Raw genomic sequence first — 22,584 nt, forward strand, 5'->3', positions numbered from 1 at the left:
TACAGAAAGAGAGAGTGAGTGAGTGCAATTTTGTTTGTACAGGGTTTTCAGGAATGTTCTCTAATTTCTAGCTGCATGTGTTCACCATGTGTCAAGAAGCAAAGCTTTTTCTAATATATAAAAGTATTAATATATACATATGTATGTGTGTATAAACATGTATACATTTATAGTTAACTATAATGTACACTTGATTTGCTCTTTGAATTTTGCAACTTTGTAAGACGACGTAATTTATATGTCCATATAGTATATATGATTCTAAATGGATTTTCGCATGAATACACTTGAAATATAAGTTTATTGAACAAAAAAAAAAGTTCTCAATCAGCGGAAAATGCCTATTTATGCCATTAGAAATTGACTGGGAAAACAATGAGCGGCCCTTGAAAAAGAAGATCCGGACTAATTTAAGTGCGAGCTGTCTAGCAGATAGCTAAATTAATCGTATCACACTAAATTAACTTAATCAAGTGGGAATGCGCTTTAAATTAAGTTGCTTCCATAAATATTAGTCAGTTGGCATTCTAGTCTCAAGGCCGGCCATGAATACAATAGACGCTTAGCAAACAGCTTTGCACACCTTCCCTTCCATGTCAGACGCCCTAAGCAAATGAGAACACCAGATAGACGCTGACAGGGCAAACAATCCAGTTGCGTGTGTGTGTATGTGTGTGTGTGTGGGTGTGTGTGTGTGGAAATAGCCATCATCATCATCCGAGACATTTGCCACTTGCCGGCACTGGCAAACTGTTGCTAGCACAATTGCATGCAAGTATATATGTATGTATATATATAAATATATATGTATATAACCATATATCTATTTGCAATCTATACACATAAAAAAAACTTTCAGATTAATTTTTTTTTTTTTTTTTAAATCATATATTAGTATTTTTCTATACTTCCCAATATTTTTCTTTTTCCTCGATTTTCCCTTTCTGTGCAGGCTTTTATTATTATCTACTAATCCTTTCATTAATATATCACTATATTTTACTATATACTATATTCTTTCATATAAAATGAAAAATCAAAATATTGCAGAGGAACAAATTCAACAAATGTATTAAAATTTATATCTATTTTTAAGTTATTTACAATTTGTATGTATAACAACAAGTTATATATTAGATGAAGAAATATTTCCTTGATTTCCCTATATATATATTGTAGAAATTAAGCTACACGTTTTTTTGGCCTGTGTATTTATATACTATTAGCTAATCAACTATTTAGTGTTGTAAAATGCATATAAAATGATATGTAACCAGCTTTGACTACACCTTCATTGCGCTCAGTGCATTCTGCTGCAGGCAATTCGTCAATTCATCAATGATTGAGTCATAAAAATTACTTATAGAGCTTGCCGAATAGAATCACACATATACTTTGGTTAACAAATCAACCTTTGCATATAGAAATACTAGCTTACTAATTTCCTTTCGCTCAGTGTACTCTCACATATGTATGTAGAGAATGTCCATCCACTTGCAAGCTCCTTTAGTTCTGTGCGCTTTTCTTCAGCATGCGCGGGGACTACGTCAACTGTTTATGGATTACACGTGCCAGGCATGCCAACTTGCTTGGGTGTTGCTTTATAAACATTGACAAATACACACAAACACACACACACACATATATGTATATGCATATATAGATAATGTTTGGCAACTGTGTCGGCGCCTGATAAAATATCAAAGGCAAATCATAATAGTAATAACAATTTCATCTCAATCGAAATAAATAAATAAAATGCATATATGAGCAGAAATCTATATGAATTCTATGAATATATTATATATGTACATATATTGTATATAGTTAAAATTTATTTGTAATATTATTTTAGTTGCAGCCTAACCATAAACCTGCGCATTTTATTGCCAGCGCAGTCAATTTGCGTCAGTCGAATGTCAGGTGCCCAGTTTTCAGCAATAATCAACGCTAATATATACAATATAATGTATTATGGGTATATATGTATGTATGTATAATATAATAATATATGTAATTTTATTTAAATGTACATTTGAAATATAATACAAATTCTAGCAATATTTTTGTAGTTCTTTTTCGCATTTGCAAATGAATTGTGCACAAGTTTGTAGTTTCATATTACGCAATTAACAAAAGTTTGCCAAAGTCAATTGCAAAATGAACGACTGGGCGATGCCCTGTTTTAAATTGAATATTTTACATTTTCAGCTTGAAAAAGTATTTATTTTAAATAATCTACAATGCATATATGCTTGGAAAATACTTGATTTATAAAACAATATTTAATTTATTTTTGCGTATTTATTTTTTCAGCAAGCTGGAATCAATGAAGGTGTTTATAGACTTTGAGAATTAACGCTGTCTATGTTTTCATTTGACACAATACTATTGACTAAGTTTTCTAAGTAGACCCTCAGCATTGGTTAGAGAATGAAATAAAGGGAAAGTTTGTTGGCATCTGCAGCGAACGCTAATTCTGGCATAAATAACGTCACAAATTGGCTTAGCATTGCGCCGAAATTGAAATTTATTTTTAAGCAATAGCCCAGAATTGTTTGGCCAACACTTCAATATAAATTTAGAAATCACACTTTGCCAAAGCTGCGGGGGCATGGGATTCTGGATGATACCGCTTGAAGTAAAATAATTAAGCATTGTTTTACTTTGGCAAGACATGTCCACCTCTCTCTCTCTCTCCCTCTCTGTGGGAGCTGCCGACAGACAAGTCGATGAAATGCATTTTCCTTGACACCCGCCCAGTGCCTCAGTGCCTTGCTCAAACAGCTCACGTTGCGCGAATTTCACTTTCAAATACACATGCGCCCTTATCACTTATCAGCCAGAAGATCAACAGTTGCACAAGGTGTCTTCTGCCCTTTTATTGCCTGTGCATTTGCCGCAGCGCTTAGGGTCTTATCTATCTGCTGCCAGAGTTGCCTGCTCGCCGAATGCAGATGAGGCGCAGTTATTGTAATGGGCTTGTAATAGGCACGGCGGCCCTTTGAGTATACACTGTACAAAAATAGGTGGTTTGTTTGGATTTAAGGGCTTATATGGTCCCTGGGACAGAGTTTCAGGGAGATGGCTATTCAAAGAGTTCTTCTTTCAGAATATCATATGTTCCTTCATTGTCTTAACTTAATCACATCTCTCGAGGTAAATTGTATCCATTCCCATTCGAATTCAGCAAGCTAAAAAACTATTGGGAGTTCATTATCCTACCTTTCATTTCATATTCACTTATTATCGTAAAGTAATAAAATATAATTTTAAAGCTTCCAGAAAGCACGAAATTAATTTTTGGTTATTCAACAGTTACATCGTCTTTCTTCGCTGTGATATTAAGATTTCTGTATAAGATATGAAGGTGCATTAAAAAAGCCAAACGGCGATTGGCAATTAGCAAAGCTAATGGATTTGAGCCAAGTTCTAGCTACTGTTCGCTAACTAATTTCATACACGATTTCGATTGCTGGAGGCAAAAAGCAGCAGCCACAATTTAGATACGGCTCTATATGACGCAGTGACGGCCAGAGACGGACAAAGACTTTAGCGGTAATTCGTCTTATAGACAGACGCCGAATGCTTGCTAGACTGTGCCATCGTAAAATGTTCCTTTGCGCTTTTTACGAGCGCCCCAAAACCGTTGACGTTGATGACGACGTTCAACTTGTACAACAACAACAACAACAACAACAACAACAACAACAATTGCTGCCACATATGTTTATTTGTGCAAAAGGTTTTCCTACATTTTGGCATCGCCTGAGTTTGACACTCATAAAATTAAGAATGAAAATCACCAGAAATATACGTTGATTTGTATACCCAGTAAATATATTGCCAAAGGGGTAGACAAACGTTGGGTTGTACGAGACAGACTAACTATAGAAGAAAAAAGATATGTAATATAAATATAGATAAGTTGACATTTATAGCTTAATTTTACATTAATAAAAATAGAAATAGTAAATAAAAAATATACGTTGATTTCTATGCCCAGTATAAACCTTATCTAAGTGGTATATAAACGTATATAGATAAATTAAGTTGCTTTAGCAAATCTTGATTTTTATAGATAATATAAATTAGAGTACAATTTTAGTTATGTCAAGAATTTATTGTATTTATAATTTAAAATTCATTCAAACTTTAGTCCATCATATCTAGAGTTTCTGCCATTGCTTGCTTAAAGAAAACTAAAATCTTATTTAAAGCAAAAGCTTTTTTTATACTCGAATGATCTGTTTAAATAGTTAATGCATTCATTATAGCGCATCTGCTAGTCGAGCATGCTCTTTATTTATATTTGCTGCTTTTACTACTTTGTGTTTTGTCTTTTTGCTGTTGTTTCTTCTTTTTCGCAGTTTTTTTCTTTCGTTTTTATTGCCGCCCTTTACATTCGCGTTAATTGCTGTGACTGTGATATAAATCAGTGGATATGGCGTGCATTTGTGTCCTCTCAAAGGACACTGCTTCACGCTCTCGATTGATTTGTGGCCGCAGCCCCACTCAATTCAATAGATTGGCTTTTGATCTGCACTTTGGCTGAGCTCTTGCATCATATTATGTAAATTATTTATGCAGAGCTTGTGCCACAATTGATGCACGTGCTAAGGGGCCAGTGGGCGTGCCCAATGGTAGAAAGGTTATAAAATGCAAATAATTGAATGCAATGTGAATAAGATGGTAGTATATAGTAGTATATAGTATACATATGTAAAGTTCTTCAGCAATATGTTGTTGGTATTCTAAAATATGATAAAATAAAATGATATAGATTAATATGTCGAATAAGCTGATAGCTGAGTTATGCTCAATAACTTATACGAATAAGTAGATTGCAACGATTCATGGTTATTGACAATATTTGCGCAACACTTGCTCGATTACTAAATGAAGTTATTGGATTTAAACAGAGTAGGAACATATCAAGCGGGCGCAGTCGACAGCTTAATGCTCGCTAACGTTGCAAAAATTGATAAATGTAATTCGGAATCAGGAATAGCATTCGAGATTAGCTTTATGAATGTGTAGTCCAAACATCACGTAAGGAGTATCATTTGAATTGAAAAGATATTGTAAAGTATTTCCCGATTTATCATACTTTATAAGTCTAATCAAGTTGCGAATCAAGTTTATAAACGAAATGAATATACTCGTCTCACTCAATGTTTAGGCATAACCAAAAACCAGATTGACACGGTTAAAGTCTGGCCATAAAAATGAAATTTATAGAGTCACTTTCATACAATATCATAGCCAATAAGATATGCGAACTGATAGAAGAAAACTCGCCTAATTGTGACTGGAAGTGAGACTGGACTCGAGTTGTGTTTCCTTACCGAAAATGTATTCAAGCATTTGGATTTGTACGCATAAATTTGCAAACGCATTGTTAATAAATCAAAATTAAATAACGGCTAGCTGCAGGGCGCAATTAATATAGGCGAACAATTAAAGATATAATTATGTCGCTTAATAAGTATACTTGGCTCGGGGCTTATCGAACTGTGGTCCCATAAATTAGGCAACGCCTTAGACACTATTTCTAATATGCAAATCACTGCCGCCCCAAAGACCGCGCCTCCAACTATTAAAGAAAAAAGACTTGCAAGCCCGCAAACCTCAATGACCAAACAAGCATAAATTAGAGGCAATGTGCAAGTTTATGCACTTGTTGCCAGGGCAAAGCTGATAGAGAGAGGGAGCGCAGTGAGCGAGAGAGAGAGAGGGTAAGAGAGAGATTGTGAGAGAGCAAATATTGCGTTTGCTGAGCGATTATAATAGAAATCGCTTACACGTGCCGAGTGTCGTAGATAAGACGGGTGACGGGTGACGGATGCAGGTGAGGGTTTCAGTCTACGAGCACGAGAGAGCCGAACCAGACAGCTGATGTGCGTATGTGTGTGTGTGCATCTGTGTGAGTGCGCCGTAATTGTGTCTGTGCAATTGCATTCGACTTTGTCGTTAGCTAACTTGCTATAATTTCTTTATGATCGCCCTGTCGGCATTTGTATTATTAATATATGTGAGTACATACTCCTACATTTTATTTTCGAAATACAATATAATATCATGGCATGTATCTGTGAGAAAAAGCAAATATTGCTGTGATAGACTCTTTGACTGATGTACTAAGTACATGTTAGTGATTGTTATATGCCTTGTTATAAAGATTGATAGATCAATTTCATTTCTGATTGACTATCTAACTGACTTACTTATTGATTGATCGATTGCTCTACTGGTTGACTGCCTTCCTAACTGACTTATAGATTCGTTCGAATATTCTCCTGATTGACAAACTGACTGACCAACTTATTGATTGATCGATTGGTTGATTAAAATGATTGAAACATACATGTCTAAAAACTTACTTTTTTCAGACAAAGTTTAGTTCATGTTGTTAATCAATTAAGAAGTCACGATTACCTTTTTGATTGATTCTCATTTATATGAATATTTATGTATATTAAACGAGCATGTTCCGTTTCATAGCTTGGCATTGGAATATTAATATGATTTATGTAAACTAATTGGCTAATTGAATAACAAATTGAATACACCTGGTTGATTGATTGATACATGTAGTAAGACTTTTCTGTTCTATCAATCATTGACGGACAGATAAATTTATTGCATTTATACGCTAATTATTTTAATTAAGTAAGTGTATATATGAAAATTATATACTGATTGATTGATGTAAAAGTATCTGATTGATTATCATATATGCGTATACAGATGTATATCAATATCAAGTATATAATATGTGCTGCTCTGTTTGATTGATGTATGAACTCATCTGTAAGCTTATGTATATAAAATTGGTTGATTGACTGATTGATTGATTGCTTAACTTGCTGATACGAAACATGCGGTGCTTGATTTATTGATTGACTATTAATTCCAGTGACTGATTGCCATCCAATAAACAGAATTACTTTTTCCATTTCAACTCAACCATAAGTAAACTGAACTTTTCTAGTAAATTACTTTCTAGTTGAGGATAAAAACGATTGCCGTTATAAGAATGCTTTACCTTTTATAGTAAGCGTATCAAGTGCGCTTTCAACAATTATTAGCATAAATATGAGAGTTGCTTTGCAGTTTAAGCTAAATCTATTCTCCCTATTTGGAAACTGGGCAGAAGCAACAATTACTTTGCGAACAACATCAAATTCAATTAAAGCTGAGCACAAATTTCAAGAGCTACTAGTCTTTTAGTGCCAGGACTTGGTTGGGTACAACTTTTCCTAAGCAACGCTCATATCTTGTCAATTTTAATGTCTGTTGTCTAGGGTGTGAAAATGGATTTCCAATTGGTCAGACGTGTCTGTAGCAGTAGCTGGAACTATATATATTTATAGTTGTGTCTGTTGTCTGGAGCTGACCAGCTGGCCGGAACTAAACAGGGCCCAGACGCTGAGCGGAGCTACGTGCTTTATTGTCTTATAATGTGGCGTGTAATTTGTATTGCCAGCGACTCGGGGCCAACAAATTGACATGCTGATAAAAAACGCTCATCAAAAGCCAATGAAAATCAAATACACACATAGTATACACACACACATGTTTGTGTGTGTGTGTGTGTGTGGCACTAAATTGTGCAAGTTTTTCTTGGCAAGACAATTTCAATGCACTTCTCAAATATGGCACCGCACAATATGCTGTGTGAAAATGAAATTCCTTTGAGACAAAAATTTAATTTCTTTTTGTTATATTTATAAAACAATTAAAATTGTTGAGAAAAGCTTTTGGCGAGCGGCCCATTAGCTACGCGTGTGTGGCATATCATAAGTCGTAAATCTCTGCAGATTAAAAAGCAGCTCGGATTGCCGAAAGATATAATTAATTAATTAATATAATAATCTAGATTCGGTATTTGATTTATAAAAGAACTACTTATTCCGTTTATCAATATCAAAAAAGTATAAAGAAACCTGTTGAAAAATATGATAATTATTTTATTATTTCATAAGTTGTTAGTAAATTATTATTCAATGAAATTTTGATTTATTAAATGCTTCAATTAATTCTTGAATAATTGCTGACAATTCAAATTGTTGCAAAAGTTTCAAAGGTTATTTAGTGGGCAGTATTTTAATAATCAATCTGCATGCAAATTAAATTGTTATAAGCTCTATATATTTATATATATTTACATATAATATATATGTTATATCCTAACCATTTCCACATTTTTCTCTCTATTTGTATTTGCATTTTGGCCCCTGGGGGCCGTTCTACAGCCATGTGCGTTTGCTTTTTGTATTCAACGAATGTAAATAAAATTTGCGACACACATATAAGTGTGCTGTGAATGTGTGTGTGTGTGTGTGTGCAAGTGTGTGCTTAAATATATGTATCTATAGATATGGAGAAGCGGTGCAACACAATTCAAGTTCAAGGTGAACAAAGCAAACGCTACACAGTGGGAAAATATGGAGCAAACACAGCAAAATTTTATCAAGAAGAGATATAAAAGAAGTGCATGATAAATTGAATAAAACTAAAATTAAGAATGTACATTTCAATTTCATATAGCTTTTTCAATTATAATAGTTATATATTTTATAAATATTTAATAAATCTATAATATTGTATATGAGTTTAAGAGTTAATTATGCATTTACTTTTTTGCTCTATTTATATCAAAGTCAAAAACACATTTCAAGGCATTGTTCAGTGGAATATTACCCACTGTACCAAATGAATATATTACAAATAATATATTTGACACTAAGTAAGCAAATAGTAAATAGTGTAGTTAAATACTAATATTCATATACAGAAAATTTTCCGAACATTAAAATTTTATTAGGTTTAATAACAGGCTTGGCACCATTTGAACTCACTGATTCTGGTCACCACACTCAAATGATATTACAAGAAATATAGAAAAATATTTATATATTTTGCATCTTGAAGAAACTTTTGATTTGAATTTTGAATAAAAATTAGACTCTGGCAACCACTGTAGTCCTATCACAATATCAATATATCTATAAAAAGACGTTGACTTCATAATGTGCATAATAATAACGTGATGATTATGATGTAAGAGCTGTCAGTGTAGGAATTGCTTATATTATGCAATAATATATGTTCTATATACATAAGGCAGAACTGTACTATATGTATGTAGGTTGTCCTCCTTTGGACTGTGCGTTGTCGATATCCGGGTTCGATAGCCGTTGCGAAGGTCAGGCTGACAATGTTACGGTCATATGAATAGTTTTGCATGCTCAATTAGATATATGGCCACTTGTTGTGTGTTCGTATACCAAATGTTTAATCATATCAAATTCAATTCAATCAGAGAAAACTGTACAAAGTTTATGTTAATATGAAGGAAAGTGGCATAAATTTGCAAAGCATATTAGCCAAATGCAGCACACGCGCCAATTATTTTAATGCACTCGCATTTTAAGTATGATTATGAAAGGAAAAAAGAATTCATTTGCTATAGATAGTCACTATATGTGTTGAGATCATAGGGTATGACTGTGTGGCATGTCGGAAAAACTATTTCTGTAGCTCATACAAAAATAAAATATTAAAAGTATTAAATAGTTCAAATATGTATATAAAACAAATTACAAATTCGAACATTGTTTCAGTCCTCAACTAAAATCACTTAAATATTTGAAAAATATATATGGGAAACATATAAAAATTAAATGTAATCTCGGAGTTTTGAACAACTTTTGTGCAATAAAGCTACCTGGAGAGTCGACTGTAGGGGCTTGGATTATAAAACTCAAGCATAAAACCTAAAAGGAAGCGCTACAAAATTAAAACGGAACCCCATTTGGCATGGGGCAATCGTGGCAAAGCCACAAGCAAAGCTAATTAAATTACGTTTTGTTCAGCCGTGAGGGTCCCAGGATCTGCTTCTGCTCATCTGCGATGTAGAGTTCGTGGCAGTAGAGTCGAGTCGCCTTTTCAGCTGCGCATTTCACAAAGTTACGCGCTGTAAAAATCAACTTAAAAAGACTTCACGTTGTTTTATGTTTTGACAGCACAACACGCGAAAAGCAGAAGAAACAAAATAACAACAGCAACAACAACAAAGTTGTAAATTATAATTTTATGTTTGAAATCTCAAACCAATAATGTGGTTGGAAAAAAGAGAGAGAAGAGGAAGGCGAAATAAGGGCCTAGCCGTAGAGGCTTCCTTCCATCTAGCACCTAGCTTAAGAGATTGCCAATCCTTGCACTCAACCATAAAGCGACCAACGACCTTTGACATGGCATAAAAAAAAACAAGTTTTGTTTTTTATTAAATGATACTTAGAAATGCGCCAAAGTTGATTACTAATAAGAATAGCTACAGGCATACAACGCTAACATGCACGTTTCGTAGGCTTAAGGAAATTTGCTAAAGTTGTAAAACTTTTAAGTCTTTTCTTAATATCTAGAAGACTTGAGCAGTGTAGATTTTTTATTTTATTTTTTTTTTTTTGCGTAGCCTTTAGGTTTCACTATAGCGAGACTTTGCTGTCCACAGCGCTAATAATGTCATAAAATAAAAAATATATATATAAGAATTGTATAAGATTATACTCAACATTTAAATAGCATGTAAATTTTGATAAGGTATTACCGACTGTGCAATACCCTGTATACAGTTTTCTTTATATAGCAAGCAAATTGATTCTGAGTGAAGAGAGAATTTTTATGATACTCAAGTGTTTATAATATATTGAGTATGGGGGAAGGATAAGAGTATTTCGAAAATGAAATTTAAGATTCTGGATTCAAATCGAAAAGTCTTCAAAATACATACTTTAAATTTAAATCAATGCTACTAAGTAATATGCCTCTTAGATGTCAAGAACTAAGCTCAGAGACAACTGTTTGATATGCAGCAAATACATATGCCCGTTTTTCGCTTTCAGTGGAGCGTATATAAAAGCAATACTCAATTCAACAAAAATCATAAAACGCAGCTCAACTCGAGTCCGGGTTAACCCAGCTAAACTCAACTCAACTCAACTCTCAACGCAACTCAACTCAGCTGAGCTCCGCGGAGCTCATTAAATGCGTCTGCGCAACGTAATTTGCCTTTGAGGCGCGCACGTTCGCAACGCTGTGACTGCGATTCGAGCTTCCTTCATGGGCATGTTTTCTCGTATTGCTGCTAGTCGTTACACACCATATAATCTCAGACATACACGCACACACACACTCACGCACACATACACAATTTATGACTCGACGCGACATTTACAACTTTGATGCAAAGCAAAGGCATCTGAGAGAGTCTGAAAAACTCTCTCGACCCAACTGCGGCCATCGAAAAATGTGCGCTTGTTCGTATTTTAAAAATGTTGGAAAATAAATTAAAAATGCGCTTAAAAATATTCGAGCAGCATTCGCAGAGTCGTTGGCCACTTTTAATGGGCATTTCGGCTGTGAGCATTTCGGTGTGTGGGCAGGCTCCGATTCTTGGCAAATAGCGAATTGTGCGCAATTTTAATGATGGCAACAAAAACAAATAAATTGTTTAAGTAGTTGCTGTTTAATAGCCATGTCCATGTTCATTCTGTGCGAATGCCAGCGCTTTTCTTAATATATGTACTCGTGTATAAAAAAGCAGCGCAATCATTACAATGCGATTCCTGCAGATGTTGTCGTTGAACAACACTGACAATCCCTCAAACAAAGTGCGAAAATAACTGAAACAAAATCTGTTTATGGGCTCTATTTGTTGTAGTAGAAAGTATACATATATAAATCCATAAAGATGTAGTTAAGGCAGCTGCATGACAAAAGCTGATTGCTACGAGACACGATAGCAGGTGCGTTAATATTTATCACAATTTACTCGTTCAGAAAAAAGCATAGCCCCACGAATGCCTCTGAAACTATGTGCCTACTCTTCTAGTGAATGTGATAAAAACAAAACTTGCAACTTGAGTTAGGACAGCTGGATGACAAAAGCTGAATGCTACGAGACTCGACGTAAAGTACATCAATGTAGAAAATTGAATACTATGAAGCTTGTGTAAGCCCTGACTTAAGTTACATAAAGCATTTCAAATCTATGTTTAACAATTTATCAACACATTAAGCCATCAGTTCATCAACCAATTAATTTCGATAAGTAATGCTAGATTTCAACAGCTTCTCTATAATGTTTTATAGATTTCGATAAAAAATATATCGATTTAGATAACTATGTATCGACTTCGATAACTGTTTATCGATTTCGATAACTATTTATCGCTTATTGATCATATTTGCTTGAAACTTAAGTTTGGGCTGCTGCATGACAAAAGCTGAATGCTACAAGACTCGGTGTAAGGTATGCCAAAGATCTTATAATATGAAGCTTGCGGTCAAATTGATTCTTATTGCTTACGGAATAGAAAACATAATCATATGATTCGCAGAAATATAAATGCTCTGAACAAAGGTATCTTAAAGGTCAAACGAATTCATGACAGAAGTTAAGCGATGAGACTGAATGACAGAAGCTGAATGATATGACACTCGATAGATGGTACATCTATGAAGCGTGTGAAACTATTGATCAGAATTTGGTCGCTAAATACAAGGCATAGCCTTATGAATGATTAACAAATGTGCTCTGCTTTTATAGTGAATGTTACAATAACAAAACTTGAAATTTTAATTAAGGCAGCTGCATGACAAAAGCTGAATGCTATGAGATTCGATGTAAGGTACATAAAAGCCAAAGACTACATATTACATACATACACAGTAATGTGAAAGCACTGACTTAAGCTACATAAAGCATTTTAAATCTATAAAAAATCAGGCCCCATGAATGCCTCAGAAACGGTGGATCAACTCTTCCAGTGAATGTGACAAAACCAAAACTTTAATCTTGTGTTAGGGCAGCTGCATGACAAAAGCTGAATGCTACAAGACTCGGTGTGGGCTACCTCAATGTCAAAAACTGATCAATATGAAGCTTGTGGAAAAACTTATCCTCATTGCTCACGGAATAGAGAACATAATCATGTAATTCACCGAAATATAAATATTCTTAATTTAGATCCTCTAGGGAATTTATGGCAGAAGCTAAATGCGAGGAGGAGACTGAATGACAGAAGCTGAATGATATGACACTCGACGAAATTCTTGAAATTTTCGAAATATATTTAAATTATTTTTCAACTCACTTCAAAGAATTGCTTGTGCAACCCTCTTGGCCCATTGACAGTGTCCCATTCACTTATGAGACATTTTTAAGAGCATTTTATGGTCAGTTGAAAAGCTGTTTAAAGCGTAAAACAAAGTCAAACTGGAATGGAGCGCTCGTGTGGTCAATCGATGTAATTTTCATTTTCCATTTCCATTTCGACTGTGATTTCAATTTGAATTTGAAATTTACATTCGCAGCAACAATTTATATATTGAAATGGCAACAAGTTTTTAATGAACCCAAATGTGAATGTGACAGAGTGGAAGCTGCGAGTGACAGCTCCGGGGGCAGTGCTCGAATGTGGACTCAAAATTAAATGCATTTCATTTGAGCACGCAAGACGTTTGGCCGGGTTGAGGGCTCTGCTTGTGTTCCGTGTGCCAAATGAAAAGTTGTGGAAAAGCGAAACACACCTTCAGCTGAATCGCAACATGAATCATTTGCCATTTACTTAGTTGCTCGACCAGTTCCAGCTCCATTTCGAATTCGAGCAGGCATGAACTTGAACTAGTACGAAAAGTGTTTGGCATTTGTGATGCCATCGCCTAATGCACCTGAGCAAAAACCTGTCCAAAACTCGACAGGCCCTTGACATGTGCATAAGGTAACTGAGGAACTCAGCTACTAGCGTGCTATACATATTTATGAATGGGCTGTGGCAATTATGTTAACTATAAATATGCATGTTCCAGCAATTATTTATTATTTCGTGAACATTTTTACAATTTGTGTTCAACTAATTGGTTCTTGTGCGCTACAAAATGAGGTGCCTAACGACTTTTTCCATTAACAAACTGTCTTACGTTATGCATATATATTCAATCAAAGCTGCAGAGAACTGGTTCGTAATGACATAATGATGTCAGACTTATCTTTACTAAGAAGTAGTCAAAAAGTTATAAAAAAAAAACTTTTCTAAATCCAATTTAAATTATTGTTTCTTTATAAATAAATATAAATATTTTGTAAAGAGCAAATATGTAAAAATGATTGCGAAATCTAATTTAATGCATTTGCATATTTTGATGATATATCTAACATGTGTTTGGACCACGCCGCCAGGTGGATGGTTGGTGTCTATTGTGACCCCAGCCTAACTGAGCAGTTGTGAATTTGTGCATATTTGAGTCGTGGACTTTAATTCATTTGGAATCAATTGGTCGATGCATCGATTCGATACATGTATCTGCATAAAGCTTATCCCCGATATGTGTGTCTGTGTATGTATGTGTGACGGCAGTCCATGTATGTGTGTGTGTGTGTGACTAGGAATGCAAACGCGAGAGTTTTTGCAACCGGTTGACCGCCATTTGACGTTGACTTTTATAAGACTTGTCTGTAACAGCTGATCGCTGTAACAATTTCTCAGCGGACTGGTAATAGGTATGTATATATATATGTATATGTGTGTGTTTGTGTGTGTGCTTTGAAACCAGACGCTCCGTCCAGACTTTGCCCAGACTTGAAGTGGGCTCATTAATAATTTGAATTATTGCCTAGATACTTGTATATGATTTTCTCTCTCTCGCTCTCTCTATATAATGCGCTCTTGCTCTTTGATCATTGTAATTCAATAGCTTTTGCCTGTGTATATTTGTGTGTGTGTTTAAATACAACTTAATAGTTTTCTCATTGTTGGGAGAGCATTGAACTGACATATTTGTATGAATTGAATATTCATATAAAGATAATATAATTACATATGTAAGAGTGGAATATCAAGTTTATATATTAATTGGCTTATTAAAGTGCAACAGCAAGAAGCTTACATCAGTCATTTAATTAGGATAATATTGTACTGATGATTAATCAAATAAAGATTAGCATTCAGCTATAAATAAAATATCAATATCAATTAAATATCGCGAATTATCGATTTATAGCTATTTGGATGCAGTATTTAAAAGCAAGCAGGCGTTTAGGGCCCTAAAATAGTTTTTTATTTTTTTATATTCAACAGAAAAACAATAAACCTTTTCAATATGACTATAAAATATGTACTATATAAAATAAAAATATTATATATTGTATTTTACAAATATAATTTAAAAAAAAATACTAAAAAAAAATGGTATGTATATAAGTATTTATATTTAAATATATAAAATGTATACTTTGGAAGTCAAGGAATATCAATATAGTAATATTGTATTTAAAATCAAACTTACGAGACTTACACTTCAGGCACTCTCCCACCCCAGCTAAAGCCCTGAACTTCGTTTGTAAAAAGCCCCTACCAAAGGACTGCATGATATAAATATCAAGATGTAATGGCCGCCTTCTTCATGTCGGCAATTAGAGCCCTGAACTTTATAATGAATTTACCGCCAAGGCGTTGCATTGAGCCGATTGTAAATATTTCTGTGGCTGCTTCACTTGAACTTGTTGCACTGCTAATTGACATGTTGCATGCCACACGCCGTTGCTTCGCCCCACCGAGCTTTGTTTACATTTGCACAGACACGCAATTTATCGTCATATGGCCAATAAGAAATACTTCAACTGCAGCAGCAACTCTGCCCGAGTCAGATTTATATGTATTATGCCAGAGCCAATATTTATGGTCGGCATCTGCCAGGCTGGGTGCTAAATACTTAGTTTATTATCGCCTCTACTGCGGCGGGCTCAAATGTGGGTTATTGATTTAAGCCAAACAAATGGAGACAATGTAGGTGAATATCGCTTGCTATTTGCTGGCATATGTTAATGGCTAGACCAAGTCGGCCAAGTTTATAGATGCCGGCGTAAGTCACTCACTCTTTGAATAAATTTAACTGTATATTGCAGACAGTTTATATCTTTTATTCATGTATATCATATGATCAAGTCAAAATATACAGTTAATTTACGAAAATCAATCATTTAGGGACGTTTTTCTATGGGAAATTGTGTTTGATCTACTCAGATTATCAATTGATTATAGATTATCATTATTATATCAACATTCGGCTGTTAAACTATTTAATTACTACAATATAATGCCATTTTCCTCAGGCCTATATGATATGTGAGCCGACGCCTTCTTAATGACTCTCCTCTGACGCATAATTGCTATTATCAAAGCAATCAGAGCGCTTTAGTAAATGAGTAATATAATATAGATTAAGGGAGGCAAATGAAGTAATACAATGTAGATTAACTCGAATATTATCTTATTCCTTTGCTTGTAGTATGATTAAATGTAGATTTGGGATCTCTATATAATTAGGCTGCAGTACAAACCCATAAAATGAAGACTCGAATTATGCTGTCCTGTTTAGCAGCATCAATTGAGCAATTTTGCATTTTTGCCACGCGATTTAAATCAATTAGATGCTTACAGAAAAAACCCAAATAAACAAGCTTAAAACTTGTTGGCTGATTGCTAGCCGGACTCTTAGAGCACTTGCATATCATTATGATAAGTTGATGAATAATTTAATGTGCGGGTTCTGAGCGTGAGCACGCAAAATGTTATGGAGTGTAAAAGGTGTGTGGATCAGAGAGCCAACAGCCTGGATTCGATCGACAGCTGCACATATACATATAGCAATGTATGTATGTATGTATATACATATATTTGTGTGTAGGTAGAGGGCATGGCTCAGGCCCTTGGCCTCGTCTAGACTAATTTTCTGCTCATAAAAGCAACTTTAATTGCACAAAAAACATGTTTTTATAGTTTCGAGCTAAAAATGAATGCTTGTTGTTTTTGTTTTTGTTTTTGTTTTTGTTTTTTGTTTGCATTTTATAATTTTTTCTCGAGCAGTCAATTGTTATTGGCATTGCTTCTGACCAGATGATTAAACAGCCATAATCCGGGGCTTTTAATAAAACGCCGCCAAAAAGTATTAAAAAGCAATGCCAACATATTAGCTGGAAATCTCATAAATTATGCAAGGAAATGACCTGTCAGCCCTTCTGCATCTACTACTACTCCTTCTTCTTCTTCTTCTTCTTCTTCTTCTTCTTCGTCTATATGTTCTTCTGCTCTTTGTTGTTCGATTTTGAACTCTGGACCGCCCCTGAGCACAATTCTACCAACTACTACAAAATATGGCTGCCATTTGAAATGAAATCGAAAATACAACAAGAACAACAACAACGACACAAATCGAGGGGTAACAAAAATACTTTTTACAACTTCATTTTTACGAGCGCGCCAAAGTTTTGTTGCGGATTTTCAGGCGAAAAAAATTAAGAAAAAGAACAAGAGGCGACTTGAGGAAGCTATGAGATGGCACCGTGCTGCCCGTCTCGATGAGAGTCCAGGAATTAGCGCAAGCGCATTAAATTAATTAACTGAAGCCAAAGTCTATCGATCGCCGAACCACTTGACGTTCGCTGCTTAACGATTCGAGCCCGTGACGGCGACCCCTGAAACCCTATATGGTAGTTAGCCAAGCAACAGCAAGCAAGAACAAAACCTTGCTGCCGAGTTTTACGATAGCTAAACTACTTGGCAAGCCCCAAGCAAAAAGTCAAATAGCACATTCACATAATTACAGACGCAGTTGCAGTTGCAGTTGCAGTTTCTGTTGCTGTTGCAGTTGCAGTTGCATTTACGTGACTACGAATAGCATAGGATTTACATAAAAGCTGTCGACGAAGGGCTACGATTCAAATTCTATAATGAAATGAGCAGAGGCCGAGGCAGAGGAAACCAAAAAGTCATATAGACGTCTTAAGAACTTTATATGTTCCGCGAATTGGTTGTGGCAAAAGTAATTCAGAAAATGATTATACAAAATAAAGAGAGAAAAACTTTTGTCTCTCTTGATAAGCAACATATACCTTTGCTCGATTCGAAACAGAAGGTTGGCTTGCCCCATTATCTCTAACACTATCTATTTACTGTCTAACATGATAGCCAAAGAGAACATACATATAAGACACTGTAAATGATTCACCTTGCAGTTGGGAGTTGCGTAGGAAATCGTTTTCTCTAAGTCTATGTATTTGGTATAATAAATGCATAGTTATAATATATAATTGGAACTCTTTATTTACTCAATTACTAACTTATCATTTGTGTATATTATTAGTATATTTATATTATTATTATTACAGTTATTAATCTTTCCTCACTGACAATTTACTCAAATATCTTGCTCACATCTCTATATTTATCCAAATACCCATTCATTTCTTCATATGCCTAGCTCTCTCTTTCCATTCATATTTACATTGGAATCACTTAGCCGCATATTTGTCATTGCCACAGCCAGAGAGAGAGAGAGAGAGAGTGAGACATTTGTCTGAAGACAGATAACACCTGCCTTAATGTCTATGTCTCGGCCTGTCCAACAATGTTGCTGGCCATAAAATTAGTGTCAGTTGTTTGGCACTTAGCCTTGTCGTACGCCTCTTTAGGCCAGCTTCGCAACTCTAATTGCGGATCGCACAGAATGCATACAAATCCCGATTTAAATTGCAGACAAGTGCATGGCCGTCTGGGCCGTCAGCTCGCGGCAGAATGAACATTCATCATACAACATTCAGCGGGCACGCAGCAATTTCACAGCACATTTCATTCGCTTGATAAGCTCATGATTATGACCATGATTATCGTGCTGGCTGCTAACACAATGCACAGTACGTAAGGGGAGCTTCGCATTCTCGGGACAGCACACAAAAAACGGTAGCTAAGACCTGACGCTTGGCCTGCGCCCACTGTCTCGGCTCGGCTTTAATCTGTTGAATGGACCTCACCTCACTTCACCTTGCCTTGCCTTGCCGTTGTTGTTGTTGTTGTTGTTGTCGGTGCCTAACCCGTTCGACTCAAACTTGTTGTCGAGCTTGAGCCTCGTTTGACTGACTCTTCGAGCTCGACTTTTGATGCGTGTGGCAACTATGTTGCATTGCACGTTCATTCGGTTTGCTGTCTACTAACTCTCGAGGGGCCACGCGCCAAGCCCTTGGCATTAAAGTTGGCTCTAAGTTCTTGGCGCCTTTAAGATATACAATACTTTTTTTTTGACTTGATTTTGCTGGTAATTTAAGAGATCTCATTTTAGACACACGTGCCAAATAATTGTGGGTTTTAGTTATTTCTATTTCTTGTTTATTCTAAAAAAATTTTTTGGCTAATTCTAGTAAAATTTTTAAGTAGATAATGCTTGCCTAGCTTATATATGCTCTGCTAAATGCTCTGCTTGCAAACTGGAAAAAGACTATTTGGGTTATACTGGATTGATCGAAGTTTGGCTAAGTTCTGTCAAGAAATACACCCTTCCGCAATTTACGTCACATTTGAAAAGTTATTGACTTGCAATCAAATTTTGTATTACTTATGAGCTGTGAGAGTTTAATAAAATTACTTTCGACGGTAAATAAATAAATAAATAACATAAATGAGTCTTAAGCTAAAAACAATATTCACATATAAAACCTATGTAAATCGAGCTTCCATAAATATTTGGCTTATTTTTGAAAGTATTTTAATTTTGTTTTAAAGGAACTTGTTTCATCTACTTAGCAACCTTTTGCACCTTTTTTAACTTTTCTATTTTTTTTTAATTATTTTTTTTGACTAATAAAATATGATTTTTTTTTTTAAATTACTTTTTTATGTATTTTTTTTATTTTTTATTATTATTTATTTTGAGTCGAATCTGTTGACAGCGGCGATGCGGCAGAATAATTGATTATCGCATATTAGTGTGGCCATGGAATTGGCTTTTCTCGCACAGTAAACAATTAGTGGCACATTTGTTGTTGTTGTTGTTTTTTTTTTTTTTTTTCGTGATGCCTCTTCTAGTCTGCCACTGCTGTTGGCAGCTGTCCAGAGCTGTGCCCCTTGCACTTGCCTCAGCGCCTGGACCATGTTGCCAGTCTGTGTTGAATGCCACAATAAACAACTGCAACTTGATTAGGCCTGTTGCTTGCCGACTGCTTCTGCCTCGATACGTACGTGACGTCGAGACATTTTCCATAAGTGATTGCATTGTCCTCCCTCCGCCTCTCCCTCTTTCTTTTGAAGTGACAACACACTTAGTTGCCAGACTAAATGACAACATCGAATATAATTTTGAATAAATAAGCCTAGAACTTTCATTCTTGCCAGTTCTACAACATTTTGAATAATTATATATAGAGTATATATATATTCCGAAATCAACTGTCTTATTTCTGGTGGTAAATTTGCTATTTAAATTTATTAAATTCGCGTAAATTGGAATCTATGTTTTTTTTTTTTTTTTATTTTTAATTAGGAATCAGAGAATTAATTACTCAACATTATTTGTATTGTATAATTAGAAAACCCTAAGCACCTTATCTTTTATCTTCCTTGACGGTTTTACAACTTCTGAAATGCAGCTGCGATAACGATCTAATCTTGGTTACACTTCGAGCCCTTTGATCTGTGTTATTACTATTATTATTGTCATTATTATTATTATTGTTATTATTATTCTGATTATTTTTGCAAGCTATCTTGCTTTAAGTTATGACCCAGAGCACAAAAGGCAAACTAAGTTTTATTTGTAGTATTTTAATGTAGTACTAGGGACTTTATATATCAGCCTTACAGTTGACTATGAATTTGTGATGGAATTATGACTAGAGATGGTTTGGAACATTGATATTACGTTAAGCTATTTTGTCATATTAAAGGTAAGTCTTCGCTTCATTGCTAGTCTCAACTTGAACACTGAATGAGTAAGTGAATCAATTGGATACTTACCGAGTGGCACGTTCTTGCGCGTGCTGGACACGGAGATGGGCAGCACGGCGTTGCCCGATGTGGAGGATGGCGATGGCGATGAGGAGTCGCAGGAGCCCTCCAGCGATTGAGCGGGCGTTGGCACCGTGGACATGTGATGATCGGCGCTGGTGATGACGCTGATGCCGCCTCCGCTGCTGCCAGCGCCAGCTGCGCTGCCGGAGCCGCTGCTCGATGCGGTTGCCACATTGCTGGAGCTGGCACCAACGCCACCGACCCCGCCACCGCCGGAGCTGCTGGTGGCTGCGCCCACGCTGCCGCCATGATCGCTGTGCGAGGGAGATCGAAGAGCTGCCTGATGGGGCGGCTGCTGCTGCTGTTGTTGCTGCTGCTGCTGCTGTTGCTGGTGGTGCTGTTGGTGATGGTGTTGCTGCTGCTGCTGCTGCTGCACCACTGACGATGCAGCTGCCATGTGGGCGTGATGCACATGTGAGTGGGCATGGGCGTGGCCATGCAGACTGCTCGCCGCGCCGTTGTGGGCACTGTTCAGGTGCGACTGTGGCTGAGCCGGCGGTGCGGCTCCTGCTGCTGCCGCTGCTGCTGCGGCGGCCGCTGCTGCCGCCTGCTGGTGGTGCAGCACATGGCCATGATGGGCATGGCCGTGATGCGCATGGGCGTGGCTGTGGGCGGCATGCACATGATGATGATGGCCATGATGTCCGAGCAGCGCCGCTGCCGGCGTTGCCGGAGGCGGCACCTCATGCATATGGAGCGAGCGTTGCTCGTCCTGCGCCTGGGCGCGACGCAGCGCCGTCTGCAGGGCCATCACGCGCTGCCTGTCCGCTGTGAGGCGGCACTTTTCGCAGGTGCAATAGCGGTACTTGCAGTACCGTTTGTGACCCTTCAAGGTGATCTTCAGGCCGTGATTGCGACAGCGCGCACAGTTGGGCGGCGTACGCGGCGATATGGAGCTGCCGCTGGAGCTGGAGGCGCCGCCGCACACATCGTTCTTCGAGTCGATCATGTCCGAGTCGGACATGGTATCGCTGTTCCAGTTCTCCTCCGAAACCATGCCAAACGCACTCGCTCTATTAATTGCCTTGCAAATTCCGGCCGTAATCCAATATAGTTGTTAATTCAATTGGCCTTTTTCAAATTTCAAGCCCTGCAGCCAGTGGGTAGCATTTTTTGATTGAAATTCATTAATTTATTATTATTATTGGATATTGATTATTATTACTTGTTTTTTTTTTAAGCAATTTTCGTGGATATATGCGTAATATGTATTTTAATAGATTTATTTAAATTGATTTGAAGCGGTGTCTAAAATGTTATTGAATTAATTTTGAATAGATTAGTATTTTTACTGGTATTTATAAGAATTTTTATTCAAAGTTAAATGTAGATTATGTTATTAATATGTTTTTCTTTTAATTTTTGATTGGTGTTTTTTTATTTATTTTTTTTTTATAAATCCAAAAATATGTTTTCCACTATTTTAAATATTTAGTTAAACTTTTATATATTTTGATAACAACTTTTAAATTGTAGGCTGTAAAGAAATAGATGCAAAGATGTATAATATTAAAATATTTGAAATGATTAAAAATAAATATATATTTTATTATATATCATATATGTTTATTTATAAACTTTTCACTTTCAAAAAAATAAAATATTGTATTCATTAAACATCTAGGAAATTTGGCGAAATTATATTATATAACCAATCTTGTCTTATAATCTAATTATA

At 35.9% G+C, this 22,584-nt stretch overlaps 1 protein-coding gene across 6 annotated transcripts in view; it reads right to left on the bottom strand.

Moving 5' to 3' along the window:
* dsx (transcription factor doublesex) overlaps positions 1–22,584 on the bottom strand; it is a 46,893-nt gene that overhangs the window by 19,009 nt on the left and 5,300 nt on the right. For all 6 annotated transcript variants that reach the window (XR_016196223.1, XM_089256444.1, XM_018111716.3 and 3 more), the window contains exon 2: positions 20,853–22,383. Coding sequence is in view for 5 of the 6 variants with exons in the window: in XM_089256444.1 (XP_089112570.1) it covers positions 20,853–21,903 (1,051 nt within the window). In the remaining variant the exon portion in view is untranslated. The remainder of the gene's footprint in view (positions 1–20,852; positions 22,384–22,584) is intronic.

Source organism: Drosophila navojoa, chromosome 2 (genome assembly GCF_054131105.1).
Source record: "Drosophila navojoa isolate 15081-1374.11 chromosome 2, UAZ_NAV_1.0, whole genome shotgun sequence".
Classification (NCBI taxonomy): Eukaryota; Metazoa; Arthropoda; class Insecta; order Diptera; family Drosophilidae; genus Drosophila; species Drosophila navojoa.